General features: G+C 41.1%; 1 protein-coding gene across 1 annotated transcript in view; it reads right to left on the bottom strand.

The window, feature by feature from the left end:
- Positions 1-21,030, bottom strand: part of gabbr2 (gamma-aminobutyric acid (GABA) B receptor, 2) — a 188,709-nt gene that overhangs the window by 2,460 nt on the left and 165,219 nt on the right. The window contains exons 14-18 of the mRNA XM_034093795.2: positions 14,316-14,426; positions 12,429-12,653; positions 11,591-11,773; positions 10,779-10,908; positions 293-410 (exon numbers count right to left, since the gene is read on the bottom strand). Coding sequence (XP_033949686.1) covers positions 293-410; positions 10,779-10,908; positions 11,591-11,773; positions 12,429-12,653; positions 14,316-14,426 — 767 coding nt within the window. The remainder of the gene's footprint in view (positions 1-292; positions 411-10,778; positions 10,909-11,590; positions 11,774-12,428; positions 12,654-14,315; positions 14,427-21,030) is intronic.

Genomic DNA, 21,030 nt, shown 5'->3' with positions numbered 1-21,030 from the left:
TCAATCAGCTGCAGGTCTCTGGATCACAACATGCGTTTATATGTGTTTGACGGTAAGATGGGAGAGTATGTGGTAATATGTATGTTGACGTGCGTGGGAGAGAGAAGTACAGGACCGGTTCATGCTTTTCGCAGGGCTCTGTTGCCAGAGCAACCGCCTGAGAGCTGCTGGTGGTTGCGATACGTGTGACGTGTAGTCTGATGAAAAAGCTGACAGGGGAGAGGGGGGAGGGGGGAGGGGAGAGGGGAGAGGGGAGAGGGGGGAGACGTGCTGAAGATATAGGAGCGCTCACTGTTCGGGGGAGTTGATATCCTCCAGGGGACCTCTGTTTATTCTGGAAGGATCCATGGAGCCCCACTGAGCCTGAGGTTTCTGCTCCAGGTGGTTCTTCAGTATCGACTTCTCTCCATCTGCATTGAAACACATTGTGAAATAAATAATAATAGTTAACTGCTCAGGACTTGTAAGTCACACGCACCAGGCACCTGAGACTCTGAGGGATTTGTTGGATAAGCCTATGGCTGTAACACCTGAGTCTGGATCCATGTTTACATCTTTGACTGTTTAGGAGGTGTGGTAGGCATGGGCGTGAGAGGGGCTTCTTGTTGTACGCAGTTACTTAGATCCTGATGCAATGCAAAAAGCAACATGAATATTTTCATCCAGGTCCTGTCGATATGCGGCTACCAAATGAATGAATGTTTTCGTAGCAATCCAGATCTGCGTTTCCATTAGATACAGTACACAAAGTGACTCTTTTGGCCGGTTGCCGAAGTGTGAAAACATGTTTGTTAGTCAAAAACAGTGATCTTAAAATATGTCACAATTTCTTGCACCTGTCTGTAAACTGTCTCCTTTCTTCAAAATGAAACAGATTGCATAATCTGTCAAACGCAGGAGGATATTTAAAGCACAGGTAAAAAATAACACTGCGTGGGACAAATCTGAAAAGTGGAAGCAGAAACAAAGAGAAAGAAATCATCAAAGTGATAAAGAAAAGAGACGGAGCTCCTCTCCAGACAGGAAGGCGGAGGAGATGGAATAAAAGCTTCCTAACATGATTTCTTCATTCTCCAGATGTTGCAGAGCCAGACGATGAGGTTGAAACACAATCAGAAGTGTAGTAAACAGCATTTCTCGTTTTCAAAAATGGTATCTGGAGAGTAATGGGGTGATCTTTTCCCCCGTACAGAGTTTTGTCTCAAGTTGTTTCCCAGCACTTGCTGACCTGATTCCACTCCGCACCCCGGACATCTGAGCTCACTGAACTATTTCTGAGCAGACTAGTCCTCTTCGCATTTTGAGAAAACGTTGTAGCACTCGGAGCTGTGTTAAAAGCAGAGACACAGATATTTATACACCTTATTATGGATTCAGAATATGTGTTCATGCCACAAAGAAAGTACTAGGTTGTTGAGTTTATTTTTTAATTAATAAAGACACCAAGGCCAGCACAATAATTGAACTGTACAATAAAACTAATTGTTTAATGTGCATTTTACTTAAAGCATAATCAGCCTGTTTGCAACAGGGCTGTAATAGAGGGGTATGAGCAGTATGAGACATGGCTGCAATGCGTGATCTGTTTGGTATTTTAAGCAAAAAACTTCACCGACATGTTTTGTATAGGTATGACCCTACAATATATGGTTCCAATATAGCATAATAGGTCCACTTTAAACTATATCCTCTCTCTCTCACTGACCCAGCTGCCTCTAATAGGCTCATCATAGCGTCACTGTGTTAGTTAACCAACCACATTTTGCCATGAGCTTACACAGCCAATCACTGTGCTGCCATCAAACTTGAAATCTGTCCTCCTCTCTCGCCGTCAGCGTCCTTTTCAGGTGACCCTCCTCCACTCCATCCACCTCCTCTGACCAGGTTAAGCTCATCACAAGTCCACTTCTCACCAAATCTAGATCTGCAGCATCCTCTTTATTCCATCATCATCATCATCATCATCATCATCATCATCATCATCATCATCATCATCATCATCATCATCATCATCATCATCATCATCATCATCATCATCATCATCACCATCAGTTTCTAGTGCAACTCCCCCCTTAAGATACAAAGACTATTCCAATTTCTATCATCTAAGGGACATGTCAATACATATTGTATAATCAGAAATGTCTCTCCTAATGGAAATTACAGCCGAGGGATGAATGTTATTTAATAACAATGACCTCTATCTTTTCCAGCCTAAAATACGGCTGAAAACTGCACTTTAACTGTCATCCAGAGAGCGTGGGGGGGAGAGAGAGAGAGCGAGAGAGAGAGAGAGAGGCTTCTCAGGGAGCGTAATCGCTGTTGACACGGCGTTCTTCTCTTATAACAGCCACTCATTCACGCCCCCCAGTACAGTTAGACCAGCTCTCTTATGAATACTGATGACTGCAGTTAAAGCCACCGATGATGATGATGATGATGATGATGATGATGATGATGATGATGATGATGGTGATGATGATGGTGATGACTGTCAAGCACGAGCAGATTGAGGCCGGGAAAAGTTTATATGCTGCTGATCTTTAAAGGAGGCTTAACGACCTGTGATGTGATGTGTTGACGTTTGCGAGCAGCAGCTAATGTGCCACCTGTCTTTGTCTGAACTCTCTTTCTTCATCTTCCGCATCACTGACATGCACACTTCAACAACCTACTACATTTCTCTGTGAATAAAAAAGTAATAGCTGGGTCATTCTGTCGTTAAATATGAGATTCTCGCTTTGAGAAAGCTTGTAAGGCTCTACTAAGTTTTACTTTTACCTGTCGGTTTGAAAACATCACTTGATGACAGGAGCAGGAATATGAATCAGACAGCCCATTTGTGTTGCTTCATTGTTTCTGATCCCAGCGACCCAAGCAGATTGGGATTATTTAATGATATTCACTCATTGAAAGTGTTATTTCTCCAACAAAATCTGCATGTTTAAACTTCGTGTTGGAAATAAACAGTTGATGGCTGTCTAATCCTTTCAGAGGGGAAATTATACTTTAACTTAAAGAACTCTGCACTTCCAAAATGAACTCCCGTTTTTTTATATATATGTTTGCCCCAATTTAAACTGTGGTCTTTGCTCCTGCTTACTACCACGGGTGGGAAGTGGAACGTTATGCGTTTTTGCCCTTTGACCCAATAAAGGTTTGTAAATATGAACATATTTAAAAATGAAAAAATCTTTAGAAGACAGATTAGATTGTGTCTTCTGACAACCTAACGACGAAACAAAGATTTAGTCTAAACAGATGTATTTCTACCGCACAATGCACACACCATTTGAATGTAAGAGATCCTGATACAAGCCACTGCCAGCACTCTAAAGAGATTACTCTAAACCAGTGGTTCTCAACTGGTGGGTCGCGGACCCGTTTGGAGTGGGTTGTGGATGTGTGAGTGAAGAAAAAAAAAATTGAATTTTTCTTTTTTTGGGGGGGAAAAGTCAAACTTTTATTTTGAAGGCCCGATTTTCTAACGCTGTGCATGCAGTCGGCGTTGGACTGAAAGTACCGGAGACCATAAACGGTTTTGAAAACTTCTGTCAAGTAGTGATCATCTTCTCAATAAAATATCTTTGTTGACAACCCCCAGGACAGAGGGGCTAAAGAACTGTTTTGTGTTCTTGATAGCTATGGACTGACTCAGCATGTGACGGAGCCCACGCATAATAAGGGGCACACTCTGGACTTAATTATCTCAAAGGGTCTGAATATCTCTAAGGTTGTGGTGACTGATGTTGCGCTCTCTGACCATTCCTGTGTTTTCTTTGAGAGCTCTATTTCTGTTCACACAAATGTTCAAAAAGAGGTAACCACAAAGCGATATATAACTGAAAATACTAGGGAAATGTTTACTCAGAATTTTTCTTCCACACTTGCCCCTGCTAACACCTCAGTAAATGAGCTAGTAGATTATTTTAATTCAAAAATTCAAAATGTTATAGATGCCATTGCTCCAATTAAGGTAAAGGAAGTGACTGGGAAGAAAATATCTCCATGGAGAAAGGCCATGACCGTTAAAACAGAAAAAAGAGAATGTCGAAAAGCTGAACGCAGGTGGCGAAAAACAAATCTCCAGGTTCACTTTGACATTTATAAAGAGAGACTTGGCCTTTATAATTTGGAATTGAAAAACGCACGACAATCGTTCTTCTCTGACATCATTACCAAAAACAAAAACAACGCACGTGCCTTGTTTGCTACCGTCGACAGACTAACTAACCCCCCAGTGTCAGTAGCCTCTGAATTTCTATCCACCAGGGCGTGCAATGATTTTGCCTCCTTCTTCACTGACAAAATTCAGAAAATCAGACAAGCAGTCAGTGCCTCTGCATCAGGAACAGCAAATGTGTTGTCTCTGTGTCCACTTAACATCAATTCAGACATCATGACACAATTCCATCAGATTAATGATAAAAACCTAGAGGACATTATACAATTTATGAAGTCCTCCTCCTGCTGCCTTGATATTATTCCAACAGGATTTTTCAAAGATGTTTTGCCTTGCATGGCCTCAGATCTACTTCATATAGTAAACACATCTCTTCACTCAGGTATTTTTCCACAGGCCCTGAAAACTGCAGTCATTAAACCGCTCTTAAAAAAGAATAATCTAGATGCTTCAGTAATGAACAATTACAGGCCCATATCAAACCTGCCATTTCTCAGGCATTCGTCCAAACCACAGCACTGAGACTGCTCTTGTAAAGGTCTTTAATGACATCCACTTAAACACAGACAGTGGCAGAACTTCAGTGTTAGTATTATTAGATCTCAGTGCTGCGTTTGACACTGTTGACCACAGCATATTACTAGACCGACTGGAAAACTGGGTGGGACATTTGGAAACAGTTGTAAATTGGTTTGAATCCTACATGTATTTAAAGGACAGAAACAACTTTGTTTCTACAGGTACATACTAGGGATCGACCGATATGGCTTTTCAAGGCCGATACCGATTATTAGTAATCAAGGAGACCGATAACCGATATTTGGAACCGATATACATTTGCAGTAAAATCAGAAAATCTTGGTGTCAAAATGTAGAATAACACAAACTCCAACACAACTCAACTTCTTTGAAATGCATTTAAGCATATATTATGTTTAATGAACCTTTAAACATCTTACAACTGGTTTCCTCTCTGTGCCCTTTTCTTTAGTGCAGCCATCTGCTATGAGTTAGAGAGAGACAAGAAGTGGGGCTGCAGGCTGACATGCTTAACTAACAATAATGCTTAATTTATTATATCAAACCAATGCCTGTCTATCTAGCATGAAATCCCAATAAATTGCTAGCAACTGCAAAACACTAGTGCTAGCTAATGTTTTGAAAACTATTAAAAGTGAAGCTATTACAGTAGACCTAACGTTAGTCTAGTAGCCTCACTTCTAATATTTTGCTAAACATTTGCTAAATACATGTTGGCTAGCTAATGAGCTTCACATATCAACCTGAAAAACTGCGAGGCTCCACTCGCAGCCCCCCCCCCTCCGCACCACAGTTACTCCGCTGCGAGATGCTGCACGCACCCCAAACTCTGACTGACTTCCCGCGTCCCTGTGTAACTGGGAAGCTGATAGAATTGGATCAATAGATCGTGGTGTTTTTTCAACTTCAGCATAGGGGATAGGGATGTTTATTGAACTTCGGCTTTCAACTGATTTACCTTCGAAACACATGTATGGCTCTGCCGCTCAGCGCTGCTGCATACCTCTGTCTGTCTGCGTTCTTCGCACCTGCCTGTAATCTGAGAAGGTCCCGCCTCTCTGGCTGGCTCCCGCCCGGAAAATCTTCAGTGTTGATTGACACTTCAGTAATAGCCTATCAGATAGCGCTGTGAGCAGGACATTGCTCGTGTACAGAGAGTGGTGACTGCAGCCAGAGAAACGGCCGCATCAGAGCCAAAGTGTTATCTGCAATTTTATAAAAAAAGGCCGATACCGATAATCGGTCAAATGCGGAATATCGACCCCGATAATCGGCCAGGCCGATAATCGGTCGACCCCTAGTACATACACATCTGAGTTGACAAATATGACATGTGGGGTTCCTCAAGGCTCCATCTTGGGGCCTCTTCTCTTTAACATTTACATGCTACCACTGGCTCAGATAATGAAGAACAACAAAATAAGTTACCATAGCTATGCAGATGACATACAAATGTACGTAACAATTTCACCAGGAGACTATGCTGCAATTCAAACACTGAGTAAGTGCATTGAACAAATCAATGACTGGATGTGTCAGAACTTTCTCCAATTAAACAAAGATAAAACTGAGGTAATGGTTTTTGTAGCCAAGGCAGAACGTTTAAAAGTTAGCGCTGAGCTTCAGTCTGCAATGTTCAAACCAACAGATAAAGCCAGAAATATAGTCATGGACTCTGACCTGAGTTTCAACAGTCACATTAAAACAGTTACTAAATCAGCCTACTATCACCTAAAGAATATATCTAGGATTAAAAGACTAATGTCACAGCAGGATTTGGAAAAACTTGTCCATGCCTTTATCTTCAGTAGACTCGACTACTGCAATGGGTCTCACTAAAAAATCTATTAGAAAGCTGCAGCTGATTCAGAACGCCGCTGCTCGAGTCCTCACTAACACTAAGAAAGTGGATCACATCACTCCAGTTCTGAAGTCTTTACACTGGCTTCCTGTGTGTCAAAGAATAGATTTCAAAATACTGCTGCTGGTTTATAAAGCACTGAATGGTTTAGGCCCAAAATACATTTCTGACCTCCTGCTAAATTATGAACCATCCAGATCTCTCAGGTCTTCAGGGACTGGTCAGCTTTCTGTCCCCAGAGTCAGAACTAAACATGGTAAAGCAGCGTTCAGTTATTATGCTCCAAATATCTGGAACAAACTCCCAGAAACCTGCAGGTCCGCTGCAACTCTTACTACTTTTAAATCCAGGCTGAAGACTTTTCTTTTTGTCGCTGCTTTTAATTGAACTATTCATATCTTAAACTGCACTGTAACTTTTATTCATGTACTTTTTCTTTTAATGTTTAATTGAACTATTCATATTTTATACTGCACTGTAACTTTTATCCATGTATTTTTCCTTTTAATGTTTATTTCATTAGCTTTTCTTTTTTAATGCTTAATGTCTTTCATTTTTTGTAAAGCACTTTGAATTGCCTTGCGTTGTAAAGTGCTATATAAATAAACTTGCCTTGCCTTGCCTTGCTGATGTTTTTTCGAGTCTTCTGGCCAATCAGATTCAAGATTGTTGCCGGAAGTCCCCACGGAGAATAACTTTGTGGTAGAACTCTTCTTTATACATCCATGGATACAACTTCAGATAAAAATGAACACATAATGAAATATGACCCCCGGTTTGATGATTGACAGGTCACAGAACAATGGGAGCTATCTCTTACCCACAATTTAAAGTAAGTCACACAGACTATCTCCTCTTTACTCTTCTCGCAGCAAGATGTCAGAACAAAGTGAAAAACAAACAATGGCACAACATATTATTAATATGTCGGGTAGTAATAGATTTATTTATTTTCTTCTCAGAGTGTACCAGAATGCATAGTTTATGTTAGTATTCCTAAAAACCTCCTGGGGGAGAATCCCCCCAGACCCCCCTGCTGGGGTTGTGTTTTCAGCATTTGTGCCTTTTTATATAGTTCAGCTTTGATTCCATCATCTCATTAAACCTTTTTAAAAAGCATACTTTAGTTCTGTGAAGGGATATAAGGGATATATGCACTGTACTTCACTTTTATTAATGTTGCGTATATATTACAACACGTTTTTTTGGGGTAGATAGATTTGAGTGCTTCAAAATGTTGGGTCGCGATGTATTGACCAAGTAAAAAGTGGGTCCCGAGGCCTGACCAGTTGAGAACCACTGCTCTAAACAATGTGAGGATGAGATATTTTCAGGTATTACGGCACAATGTTTCTTTCAAATATGATGATCTTTTCGTTTCAAAGGGACATGAACCCTAATACTTGGTCACATAACACTGAGCCGTTTCTTCAGATATCTTGTAAAATCTTTCAAATCACTGAAAAATGTAATATCTCACTCCATTTGTAGTATTCTGGTAATCATGATTTAAAGGTTGAATAAAATACAGTCTACTTATCAAAATAATCTTGGCACTGACTATAGCTCTGTGCTTCATTAAAAGAAAACAATGAGATGCCCCATCAACCAATTGTGCACCAACACGCTTAAATCCATCCCTGCAAGGGAACCATACACAGCTAAAACAGGAGGGTGTGTGCCTGTTGTGTATTTATGCAAAGATGAAAGGCAGAAGAAGACAAACAGAAGGAAGCAGAGAAGAAACTAAAACACAAAGAAGAAGCATTACAGACGTTGCTTTGTGAAAGTATGTGTGTGTAATGTGAGAGACTGCCATGATTTTATTGCATAACTATGAACTTTCACAGATGAGGAACTTCTCAAACTGGTCCCAATCCGCAGAACGAGCGCAGCTGTTTTACTCTTCTACCTTCCCAAACTTAGACAGATCCATTAGACACCCTTGAGAGCGGCTTTGTGCAGCGTGTGCATCAGACGAGCTGAAGCTGGCTGCTGTACATCACCATCGTCTCTTAAAACGCTTCCTAATGCAACGCGATGCTGCTGTAACCATTCACTGATTCAATTTGAGGACCCCGTCTCCATGATGTCTCAGAGACAGCTGCATAATTTCAGGCAAAAAGGCAGCAGCTGAGGGGGGGGGGGGGGGTAATGAATCTCTCTACCGCAGAAAGACGGATTTGATATCTTTAAGCACCTCATAGTTACTCAAATGATTATTTAACTGTCCCTTCCTCCTTTATTTAATACTCTCACACTGTTTTCTCACATTGTTCAACACACAGCAAAACAACGTCCCACACACTAAATATTAAGGAGATATTAAGAAGCAAAATCAAGTTTGGACCTACTTTGGGCTTAATAATAAATGTGGGGGAGTTGAGAAGTGTGACTACGGTATGAAGCTTGCTAAGCATCAGTGGAGTATGCAGGTAGCTAATCCTATGACTCATCTGAAGAGACGTCATGTGTCCCTGTCTCACCTGCAGCTGACAGGAGCTCATGCTAATGGGAGAAAAACGTCACAATATTCCATCAAGCTGCGGCACTGAGAGCAAAATGAAAATCCTTTACTTAAGCCACTGAATATTTAAATGTTACAAACACTGTCTCTCTCAAAGTGAAACAGACTGATGTGCCCAAAAACTAATCACAGCTGTACACATTCATTTATTTTTAAAATTAAATCAGATTGACTGAATCACAATGAATTTAAGTGAGACAAGACTGACATATTTAATACGGCTGTTCTTTCTTTGTTGAATCTTGGGTCTAGACCAGGGGTGGGGAACCTTTTTCCTCTCAAGGGCCATTTCAATTTTTACAATATCCTCAGAGGGCCGTACAAGTTATTGACCTCTGCTTAAAAAAAACTAAAATCACAGCCCATTCATTTCATTCTGTGCAAAGAAAAAGCAACCTCTTAATCCAGATATCTCAACATGACTCACGTTAGTCGCGTATGCATGCACGTGCAGGGTGTGGCGTGATCACCAAAACAGAAAGATATGGACACAAGATGTGTGCAAATGTATTTAGTTTCCTATCCATGTGGACATGATTTAAGTGGGGGGGCATAACCTCCTCTAGGGGGGTCCCCTAGAATGTCCCTAGCATGCTCCCCTGGGAAGATTTTTTTTTAAATGTTGAAGTTAAAAGCATCAATCTGGTGCACTTTGAGAGCAACATTAGGAGATCTATGGACACATCTCTCAACACCCAAACACAACTGTAAGCAGATTTTCTTTTAATTTATGAATATTTGACAAATCACTCCCCTTTCAAACTGTATTCTTCTTTATTAATAACTGTCATATAGTATTTTATACCTGTTTACTTTATTCTCTTATTTTTTTTATAACTATAATGATCATATAAAGATGTGCCTTTACCTCACTGGTTGTAGAAAAAGCTTCTTATATTCGTTAGCATAGCTAGCTAACCAGATGCTAATGATAACAACACAGTTATTGACTGTCTGATCAGTATGACAGATGAGCAGATCGCCACTGGGCTTTCAACTAAAGACACAGACACGCAGAAACTGCGGCATGTGTATGGACTTATCGGTACTGCAATTTCTGGAGTGGCGTTCTCCGTCAGAACTGCACCCCTGCCAGTCGAGACATATACCACGTGATGACACGTTAGGCTCGTGTTGTGTTCAAGGACCCTGGCCTTGGCCAGGAAAAACAGGCACTCGCTTGTTTAATTTTTTTGCGGTCTAGATTTCTTTCATTTTTTTATTTTTTGCGTGTGTTTATAAATTACCTCGAGGGCCGTACCAAATTGTCTCGCGGGCCGTATACGGCCCGGAGGCCGGAGGTTCCCCACCCCTGGTCTAGACCTATGGTCAAGAGTAGACAGATTGATGTAATCTAGTTTCCAGCCACCAGTGGCAGCAGTGAGCACAACCCAGCAGAGCAGCTCCATTCACAGAGAGGAAGAAATGATACACCATCTTGGATTTGACTTGGGTTGCTTATGCAATGATAAGAGCAAAAACGTAATGAGAGTAAATATATGTTTGCTGCTTCAGGACCACTTCACATCAACACTGTTTCTAGGCAATTCAAACTATTTTAAAATAAGTGAATCCAGGCTTTTAAAACAAGGTTTCAGGTGCCACAAAATCTACATTCCCACGCCCAAACACAGACAAATCTAGGAAAAGTATGGCTCATTTCTCACCTTTTCCGTCTGTGAAGTTGCGTATGCTGAGGATGTTGTTGGCGTCAGGGTAATGGTTCTGTTTGATATAGGGGGTTTTCTCCGGGGTGTCCTGCAGCTGCATGGTCACTTCTTCCAGCTCCTTGTCCAGCTTTATATGTAGAAACATGGCTCAAGTAAGCTGCATGTTATCAGTCAAATATTGCCCAAAGTTAAGTCTAAACAATGGACAACAAACTTCATCAACTACCTCTTTACATGTCAAACACAGCATAAAGAGTGAATTACTTCTGTCTGCGAAAGGCATAATAACTTGACTTGGCCTCCAAGAGCGTCTGAGTAGCCCATTTGCCTCAATCATAAACAAAAGCAATGACAACACCATTAATTCAAGTCTGATAGATCTGACAGGAAGCCAAGGTGATTATTTTTTCAAATGTCACTCAAAGTCAGTAAAAGCAAAAACATTTAAGAAATAATTAAGAGAGAAGGAAATGCGACCTCGTTCAGCAACCACACAATCTAGTGAAGTGATTTCTTTGAACACCAATCATCCTATTAAGAATGAACGAAATGATACTTGAAAAATGACCTGGCTACAGGAAAGCTAGATTAGTTTTTCATTTTCAAGTTAGGTAGAGCTAAATTCATTTATGTTTGCCCCTTCTCTTGTGGAACTCGTGCCTAGTGTCTTTAATTATGTTTAAAATCTACCTCTTGGTTTTTATATTGCATTTAAAACTCTGACACCCTCTGCACCGTACCCCTGTGTTACCCCGTGAAGACAAATGGCAGAATAAAGTTCAACATGGATGTGTAGTTAGCTCTCAGACCTCTGTTATCTTCATGCGGAGGCGGTGGTTGTCAGTCTGAAGGCCATCCAGGCGCGAGGTGTTGGCCTGGTTGACGCTGGTGACGGAGGTGGAGGTCTTGGAGTCTTCCTTCTTCTGATTCTGGGTGAACTGTAACCTCCGGTTCTGGGTGGCTGCGTCTGGGTTGGTCCTCATGGTGATGAACTGTTAGAAAAAAGTTATGGGTATCAGTCAAAGCTGCACTCTGGTATAAAATGACATGCAACACAAGCTACACCAAACTGTTAATGCAGCATTTTTAAGATCCGTGGAGTGTAAGAGTGTTGATTAATGCACAGTTAGCCCCCGGTCTATATATTCTTTATTTAACCAGCTCAAAGTCTCATTAAGATTAATATCTCTTTTTCAAGAGCGACCTGGCCAAGAGGGCAGCATGAACAAAGTTACAACAAATAAACACAAAACAATACAGGCAGACGAATACAGCTGTCGTAAACACAAATCAAATGGCACATTAAAGTCAATATGCAAATAAAAGAAACTGTTATAAAACATAAACAACTGGCATTCATTCAACGACTTCAATTATGTGATATAAGAGCAAGCACATCAAACAATGGTTTCTTGTTCTCTGTCCTTTAAGATGGACTTGAATTCCCCCAAATGATTACATCTGACAGTTTCAGCTCCTTCTGTACATTATTCCAGGCAGAAGGGGCAGCAGATTGAACAGATTTCTTTACCTAGTTCTGTTCTCACTTTAGGAACCAGCATCTGAATATTATCTTGGGAGCACAGGCCATATTGTTTTTTACCAGTGCTCATACACACACTGTCCTCGTTCACACTTAAATCTGACCTTGGGAACGAAGACCAGACAGAGCGTGATGGTGCTGCAGAAGATGATCACCAGGGCCACGATGCAGAACTGGACATTGGGCTGGTCCCTGGTCAGAAAGGACACAGCAGCACCGATGATGCACATGATGCCCACGTTGTAGACACTCATCCCGATGTATTTGCTGTCATTGAGAGCGGGGATGCTCACATTCCTGGTCTCCCATGCCAAGAAACAGCCAAACAACTGCGAGGGAAAGGAGAGAGGAATGACAAGTTGTTTTTAATAAAAGATGTTTGAGTAAAGGTTACAGACAGACCAGAAAAAAACTGAAGGCACTATTTGATTTTGGTTATAGAAAGTCTGAAGTCATTTCTCCGGGGCAATGCACACACAGTTAGTCAACCGAGTTGGTCATCCTCACTGTTTGAAGCCGTTTTCTATCATTTTTCTTCTGCTAGTCTCAACATCAGGGGGTTTCAGGATAAAGCAGGATTTATGAAATCTCTTTGTTTCTTGTCTGTTCAGTGCTTTTCATTGTTCTTCATAAAACAGTGGAGGTTGTGAATAAATATCTTATTTGGCTTAGCTTTTAAAAGTATTTAAAACAAATCAAACACAAATGTACTTCATCTGAGCCTTACAGATGATCTTTTTAAAGCAGCCCGTGGTTTTATGTTTGTCAAATGTTTATTTAGAGTGAACTGTTTGCTTGGTGGAACATTAGAGTTGCAGCAGCAGCAGCATGCAGGGCCTGCTGAATTATTCACTGTGTGTTAAAGTGGCCTGCCTGCTTATTTTAAAGTCTGAATGAGAGTTAGTGGAATGACAGGAGCAGCCATCAAGGATTAGTGGATCTCAGGTGTGTCAGTGTGTATACGGAATGTGCTGGGTGATGTGCTTTGGTATATATTCATATGTGGACCTGTGTGTGTGTGTGTGTGTGTGTGTTTGTGTGTGTGTGTGTGTGTGTGTGTGTGTGTGTGTGTGTGTGTGTGTGTGTGTGTGTGTGTGTGTGTGTGTGTGCGCGTGCGTAAAGCCTTAATGCTTCTTTTGCAGTGCTGTCTCTCTCTATGCCTCATACAGGGCTTGATACAAACTTTCCACTTTGTTATCATTTTAAATCAAATCCCCTTCTTCTTGCTACCACTCACTCCTTCCATCTCTCTTTCTGTAAGATTTTTAGTAATATTTGTATTCATCCTTTGCACTCTCTGAATCTTCTCAAAATGATTTACTGCTCTATCTCAATCCTTCGCCTCGCCGTAAATATGGTATGAAATTATTTTATTTCATGGACATTTTTGTCTAGAGCCCTGTGTCTCAGATCATAAGGATAGTATGAGTACTGACTTTTTATTCGCAGTTTGTGGTTTTCGGCTAAATACATTCAATTGCAAATAGAAAGGTATCCATTTAGAAAGCTTATAAACAATGCGTTGCCATCCTAAACCCATACACAAACCACCTGCTAAGATATTTTTCAGATACCTAAACTAGCTAACACTCAAGCACTGAAATCCTGCTTGCTTGAATAACTTAATGTAACCATTACAGAGTTCAAGACCAAACATATTTAATAGGAAAAACAAAAGAGAGGATTTCTATATGAAAATTCTCAAAAATGTTATTTTAGTTTTACACATCATGCATGTTACCGGAGATAACTGACTGATTTACAAAGGGACACATGATTAACAGCTGGAAAATGTATTTGTATTGTGTTTTTAAATTAGATACTTAAGGTTTGTTATTGTTACACATTTCAGAAATAGTGTTATATTAAAAGGCATCAAGCTAATTTCAAGGCTCAGCAGATGCATTTGTAGGGTACATAAAACTTGTAGTGCATTTTTATGTGTATCCAAACTGTGAGTTGATGATGAACATTTTGTTTGCTCCTCTCACCATTAGCAGTCCCTTGTAGGCATAAACAATGCCCAGCCAAATGGACATGTGGGTGTTCTCACAGTGCTCCAAGAATGGACGGATGGCTATGTCTCGGCCTTGGGGGTCCGCCTGTCGACAACACAAACAGATAGACAAGAGGATAATTTAGTATAACCTTCCAAACATGACTTTAATTGTCTTTGGAAAGAAAAATAGATCACATCATTTGGCGCAAGTGCCATGCGAACAGTAACAGCGAAACAGGCATATTCTCCTTTAGGAGCAATAAAAGCAACAGAGAAAACCAGCAGCTGGAAAATACAAACCCCCAGTAGGTAAATGTTGGATATTAGTTTTCTCTTTGCAGGTGTTCTCATTTCACATTCAAAGACAGAAGGTACACAGACTGTCCCCTTAGTCAGCATAAAGGGAGTCAGAGTCAGTCAAACACCCAGGTGTGTAATCAAACTCTGCCCCATCATGGCTTCTCCAAAGTCTCAAGTTAAATTAATCCATGCTGAGGAGGACCCTAATGGGCACGACTAATCAAGCTTATTCATTCATGTGATTTACACCTCCATGGTTCTCACTTCCACGTCATTTCTCTGTCTCACTCCATCCTGGGCCTTCTCTGTGTTTCTTTAGCTTTCTTTTTATTTCCACTCGTCTTTCACAGCAGCTGATGACACGTGTGACTTAGGGGGCAAATTAGCACCTGAGGTGGATATTAATACGCTAAAACACGTCACCTCTACTCTCTCGGTTATGCAGAGCTTTAAAAAGCGCATTGGTTTGCCTTACATGGATTCATGTGAGGCCACACCAATATATCAACGCTAAGACACCTGGGGCAAGGCTGGGCATAATGCCATGCTGCTCACTAGGTGTGTGTGTGTGTGTGTGTATGTGTGTGTGTGTGTGTGTGTGTGTGTGTGTGTGTGTGTGTGTGTGTGTGTGTGTGTGTGTGTGTGTGTGTGTGTGTGTGTCTAATGGCTCAGCAGATGGTACTTGTGTGTATGCGTGTAGAGGCATTGGTAGTAGAGTGTTGGATTTGGATCAATTCAGTTCATAAGCAAAGTCTTTTAAGGGAGAAAGCAGGATGAGATGAGGAGCGATGAAGAAAGAGAATATGAAATGTTAGCTCGTTTCAGCCGGTGCTTTCCAACAAATAATATTGATGCTCCTCAGCATTTACATATTTAACTTAGGGAATAAGCAGACATTTGGCACACAATGGCCCCTTTTTACATGCAAATGAGCACCATTGCAAAAATACTTCAATTCACAATGCCGAACATCAGTCACAAGCTACCACGGGATGCAGTTATTACTATATTTAGTCCTTCCAGTAATAATGCAAATTTCTCGTGCAGTCTAAAGGTGGACTTTGATGACAGCACTGATAGGCTAGGATAATAAATCCCAAATACAGTTTTCTCTGTCAAATTTTGAAGAAAGATTTGTCTTTATCCGTGCCCATTGTAAACTTTCCCCACAGATTAGCAATCAGCCGCACAAAGGGGGCACATTGTACTGAGCTGTAAAACTTTACAAGTGAATCAGACCTTCAGACAGGGCAGATAGCGGTCACAGTTCATGGCTCTATCAGTATTCACATTCCCTTCTTGGTGAATGCCCTCATAATTATTAAATATACACCTACAAACACACATCCCTCGAGGGGCTGAGAAGAATCCACCTCCACTAGTCATCTTGACCCCTATATTCTCCATTCAGCTCACATTAATGGAAATTGTAGCTATTCAAGCTTCCCTCTATGACCCTGATGGATTTAAATGAGTGGTTCTCTATGAATGATCACTTTAAATGCGAAAGTAGTGCTTTAAAAACTGCCCTGATTCATCCAACAGAAATGAACTAAAATGGGCCCAAACCGAATATGTTCCTGTTATCCTTGAAGTCTCATACTATAATACAGTTTCTCTTTTTCTGCTTTGGAAAATGCATCTCACAGTGTTCGTCATCCTGCCTGCACTTGCCGTCTCTCGCCTTCAACATTCGTCCCTTAAAGGATTACGTTCTGCAATCACACATCACACGTCGCTTGCAAAAAAAGACAACGTAGCAGGCGGAACCCCCTACAACTCAGATCAACTTTTCCACCATCTGCCAAAGTCGCCACACAGAGACACATTCAAGAACGAGGACTGCTTCGGTGGCAGCGAGTTCACACACTTTGTCAAAGCACTCTTGTAACCCCTTCTGAGAGTTCCCGTGGCAACCGCGTGGCTCGTGTCACTCATATCTGGGAATTATCTGGGTGTTTGATTCTTGTTAACATGACGGTGAACGACTGCTGGGTTTCTGTTTTAAAAGCCAACAAGAAGCAGGAAACACAGCAAAGTGGGGCAGGGGATGACGCACAGACAAGCTTTTTTCTTCTTCTTTTTTTACAAGAAACCACAATTAGTTGACACACAGGAGAGAAAGGAGTCTGAGACTCAAGCATGGCCTTTTCATCGTGCAGTTAAAGGTACGCACTTCATGAAAAAATGATTTCCAAACTATTTTAAAACTTGGAGATGTCTTGGGACTGAGCAAAAGAAAATCATAAGTTATGCATAAGATGACCTGGTTTGGTCAAGTCTCTTGGCAGCAAGTGATACAGTTTTTTATTATTAAATGGAAACAATAAAGACGATTTTTCTGCTAGCTGCTGCCACTTTGGACTGTACAAGCTGAGGGGTAACATGGAAGATGAAGCCCCCAAAGGACCGGCCTCACTCCCTCCTTCATCTAAATATTTAAAGAAAAAAAGGACTTTTTTTTTTTTAAATGTGGAACTCTGTATGCAATATTGCAGACTTGATTTGGCTGTAAATGCAAGATGCTATACTCTGAATCTAAAGTAGTTACATGCAGTTATCTAACCTTACTTATCTTGCACTGTATTAAGAAGGCAAACTAGTATTGAATAACATGCGGAATGATTTATTATAGTCCTTAGGTGTATATACCACATTTCAGTATGACATGTTAATTGTATGTTTACATTTGCTTCCAAGAGAACAGCAGGGGTTCAGAACACCTCAGCTGTTTTCTACTGAACGGCTTTACTGCATCATCTGCATCGTCCTCATTTTTGTATATTTCTGTTTCTTGGCTGATCAATCTATTATGCGAACAACATCACTGCTCCGAGAACTCACACTTCACATCGCATCACAACACATAATTCTGTTCATTCAATATGAGAGACACATTCTGCATCAGTGCTCTTTGCAGTCGCAGCTCCGAGCAAACTTGTGTCACTAACAACAAAATGATAAGACAAAATTAGATATAATGCTTATGAAGCTCGAGTCTCTATCGCAGCACAGCAGACAGGAGCTCTTGCTTCTCCGAAGGAAGCTGTCTGGGGAGTTGCCAGGCAACAGGGCTGAAGGCAGCAGGCGGCCCCAAAGCGGTGGGGATGGCGGGAAAAGTGGCGTTTCACTGTCATTTTTCACAGCATTAGCCCTCTAAAGGAATCACTCTGGGAGGGCGCAGGGCTGGCAGATTGTCTGTGGAGAGATGGGGCGAGATGTAACGATGAAGGGAGTGGTGGAGGGAAGAGAGAGAAACACATGGAGGATGGAACGGAGAGAAGGATCAAGAAGAATGGATGGAAAGATGGAAGATGAAATATGAGGAATAATGAAGGGATAGTAGTATAGATAGAAGGAAGGTTTATAAATGAAGGCATGGAGAGGTAAACAAAACTGTACAGTCCTGGTTCCCTCAAAGAGATTAGTAAAGAAAAGAAAGAGTCCTGAAAGGACGAGATAACTGCAGAGAAGAGGGGGAGTGGATACATCAGGAAGAGCTAGGGAAAGTTTGAGGTAAACTGACTGTAAACTCCAGCTGTCCATCGAATGTCTTTTTCTATTAATATAGGGTTTCAGAGAAAAAATCCTTAAATGTCAAAATTGAAATGTCTTCTTCCTTCCTCTTCTTGATCTAGCCTCCTCCTAATACTGCTACACTTCATGCAAGTATAAATACATATACATCTCCAAGTAACTCGGTAAATGGGTGCATAACACCATCAAATCTGAGGCATGAGAGGCTTCAGAATAATCAAATCAAAACGGTCGACAACGACAATGTGTGTCTGTCAGGTTTGATTCTGGGACATAATCTTGAGGACAGGTTGAGGTTCACCAATTGACTTCCAAGTCTGTAGTTACCAAACAAACCCTAATGTTCTCTTGTGCAAATATAACCGTTGTTTTTATTCTTAGAAGCATAAATATATGTATGTTATAAAAAGTAATATACGATCCGTGCAATCGTATCTTAGTAGAGATACTAAGACACTTTTATGGATATGGATCTCACTCTCATATGATGGCCTCTAGCCTGGGGAGAGAGACCAGGAAGTGAGGGAGGAAGTGGTGAGCTCCCTCATTGTCACCTGCAGCAACTTCCCACAGAGGTGTGTAAGTGCAGCATATGTCCCTGTGGGAAGGCTTGCACATTCTGTGAGCTCACATACGTATTGTGACTGGGATTGTTTGTGTGTTAACGTGTGTGTGTATAGATGAGCTATCAGGCAGACACTGACAGAAACAATCCATCACTCATCCTGGCAATTACAACAGAGGAGATTCCACCATGGTGAAAGAATGAGAGCGACAGATGAGGACAAAAGATACTGTAGGTAATTTGGCCGGAGCTTTGGACACTGTGGCAGCGATTTATTTCACTGTAGTATTTCCCAAAAAAGGAGGAGACAAATTACTGTAATGAAAAATGACAGAGGGAAAGCCCCTGAGAATATAGCAGAGGAAGATAAATTGGAAATCACTGAGAAATAAGTACACAATATATTTGAGTCCTCGAGGAAGATCGTAAAAAGTGTTGTCATAAAAACACTGCATCAAATTACCGTGCTGTGATTACACCAGGGATAGAATAATTTACATTTAAGTGCACTGACGCTATTTGAAATCTCTCTCAGAACAGTAAGGAATGTCATATGTTGTTTTTTAAATAATGATGAGTCATTTTGATTTTCTGATCAGTGGTTGGTGCTGATTTGAAAGTCAGCGTGTGGCCAGGGTATCAGCCCCGCCAACTGTTCTCCTGGCACAGAGACAGAGGAACACTGATGCTGTCTGATAAGGATATCATACAAACATAAACACATTATCCTGTGTGGCACCAACTGTTTTCATACATGCATTACAGAAATATGTTTAGCTATAGTCGTACGTCACTCTGAACCTCCCTCTGCTGTACGAGAATAATTACTTTTCTTCGTCAAAGATTATGCTTGTGACAAATATCCTATCATGGAAACTCTTATGTGATGAAAGGGGTTTAAGAAAGAGATCCTGAAAGTACCATTTATAATTGAATCAGATGTCATTTTTGGTTGATAGTCTCAAGGACTAGGGAGTGAAGAAACTGTAGGTTGTTAGAGAATTATTAAAAGGATGGTAGTATTCAAAGGATGAATGAGGGGATGTAGAAAAGCCAGGATGATAGATTATGAGAGTGACAGGGGGAGAAAAACACATCAAGAGCCCAGAGGGCAAAGAGATGGGAGGATGAAAGGTACCTTAGTGCCAAGGTAATTTGTAGGAAATCATTTGAAAAGCACCGATTGTGAATGTTCACGAGGCCTCTATGAAATTCTGAATGGCAGTAATGGCCTTTAGACAAGCAGATAGGAGAAGTGCATCATGGTTGATTAGATCAGCTGGTTGGACAGGGAGGTCGATGCCAGCCCTGCCAAAAAGGAGTTCATAAACATTTAGGAGACATGTTGTGGGCTCCACATGAAGTGACAACTGCTGCAGCCAGACCCCAGGTGGCAACCCTAGCTTGATGGCAACATTATGTATAGCAACTCTGATTGCTCTCATCCTAAGCAAAGCAATTTTAGTTGTTTTCCCCTAAATTATGCATATAATTTCCTGGAACTATAAATGTGATATTATCAAGAATATGGACCCAATTTTCTACTACCCAAGTAGTCTCTGGGTGTTTCTCAATCGCGAGGATGCTGGCTTGGATGTCGAGTACTTCCAAGTCACTTCCTTCAGAAACGAAGCAAGTATACTTCCAAGCCACGGCTTCGGAAAACGAAGAAGAATGGAACAGGCTAACAAGTGTGCCACTCTCTCTAACGGTTTCAACATAAACTGTACCGAAAATAAATACCTCACGATGTCTATCTAATTATGAACTTGCTTGACTTTCACGGAACACATTTTTGGTGATAACAAACAAATGTAACAAAGTAACATATTTACCAACACATGTTCTACGCCACTATACTTACATTTAAATGTGTGCTGCGTCGGTTCAGCAATTCTCCGCAAGGGTTTTTGAAATTGGTTCGTGCGCAAAGCATTGTGGGGATTTTAGGGACACGAAGTCTACCCATGTGCAGCCTCGAAATTTCCCCCAAACCAAGGACGCGGCCTCGGTGGAATTCCAAGTATGCTGGAGATTGGAACAGTCCTTCGGCGGCACTCGATAAAGTAGCATCCTTGAAATATTGACTTGGAAGCCAGAATCCTCGAGATTGAGAAACAGCCTAGGTCTCTGTCCCTTACAGTTCGCTTGGACCCTTCTGTTGCACTGACTGAAAGCAACAACGCTGTTGCCAAAATGTTGCTTTTTACTTTAAAAACATTGAAAGTTTATGCCAAAAATAAACTATTAGCAAATGGACAGGGCAGTATACATTTGCCTTAAGTCTCCCATCCATCCATCCATC

Source organism: Pseudochaenichthys georgianus, chromosome 11 (genome assembly GCF_902827115.2).
Source record: "Pseudochaenichthys georgianus chromosome 11, fPseGeo1.2, whole genome shotgun sequence".
Taxonomy (NCBI): Eukaryota; Metazoa; Chordata; class Actinopteri; order Perciformes; family Channichthyidae; genus Pseudochaenichthys; species Pseudochaenichthys georgianus.
Note: the sequence above shows the minus strand (reverse complement) of the source record. Positions and strands in the feature narration are given on the sequence as shown.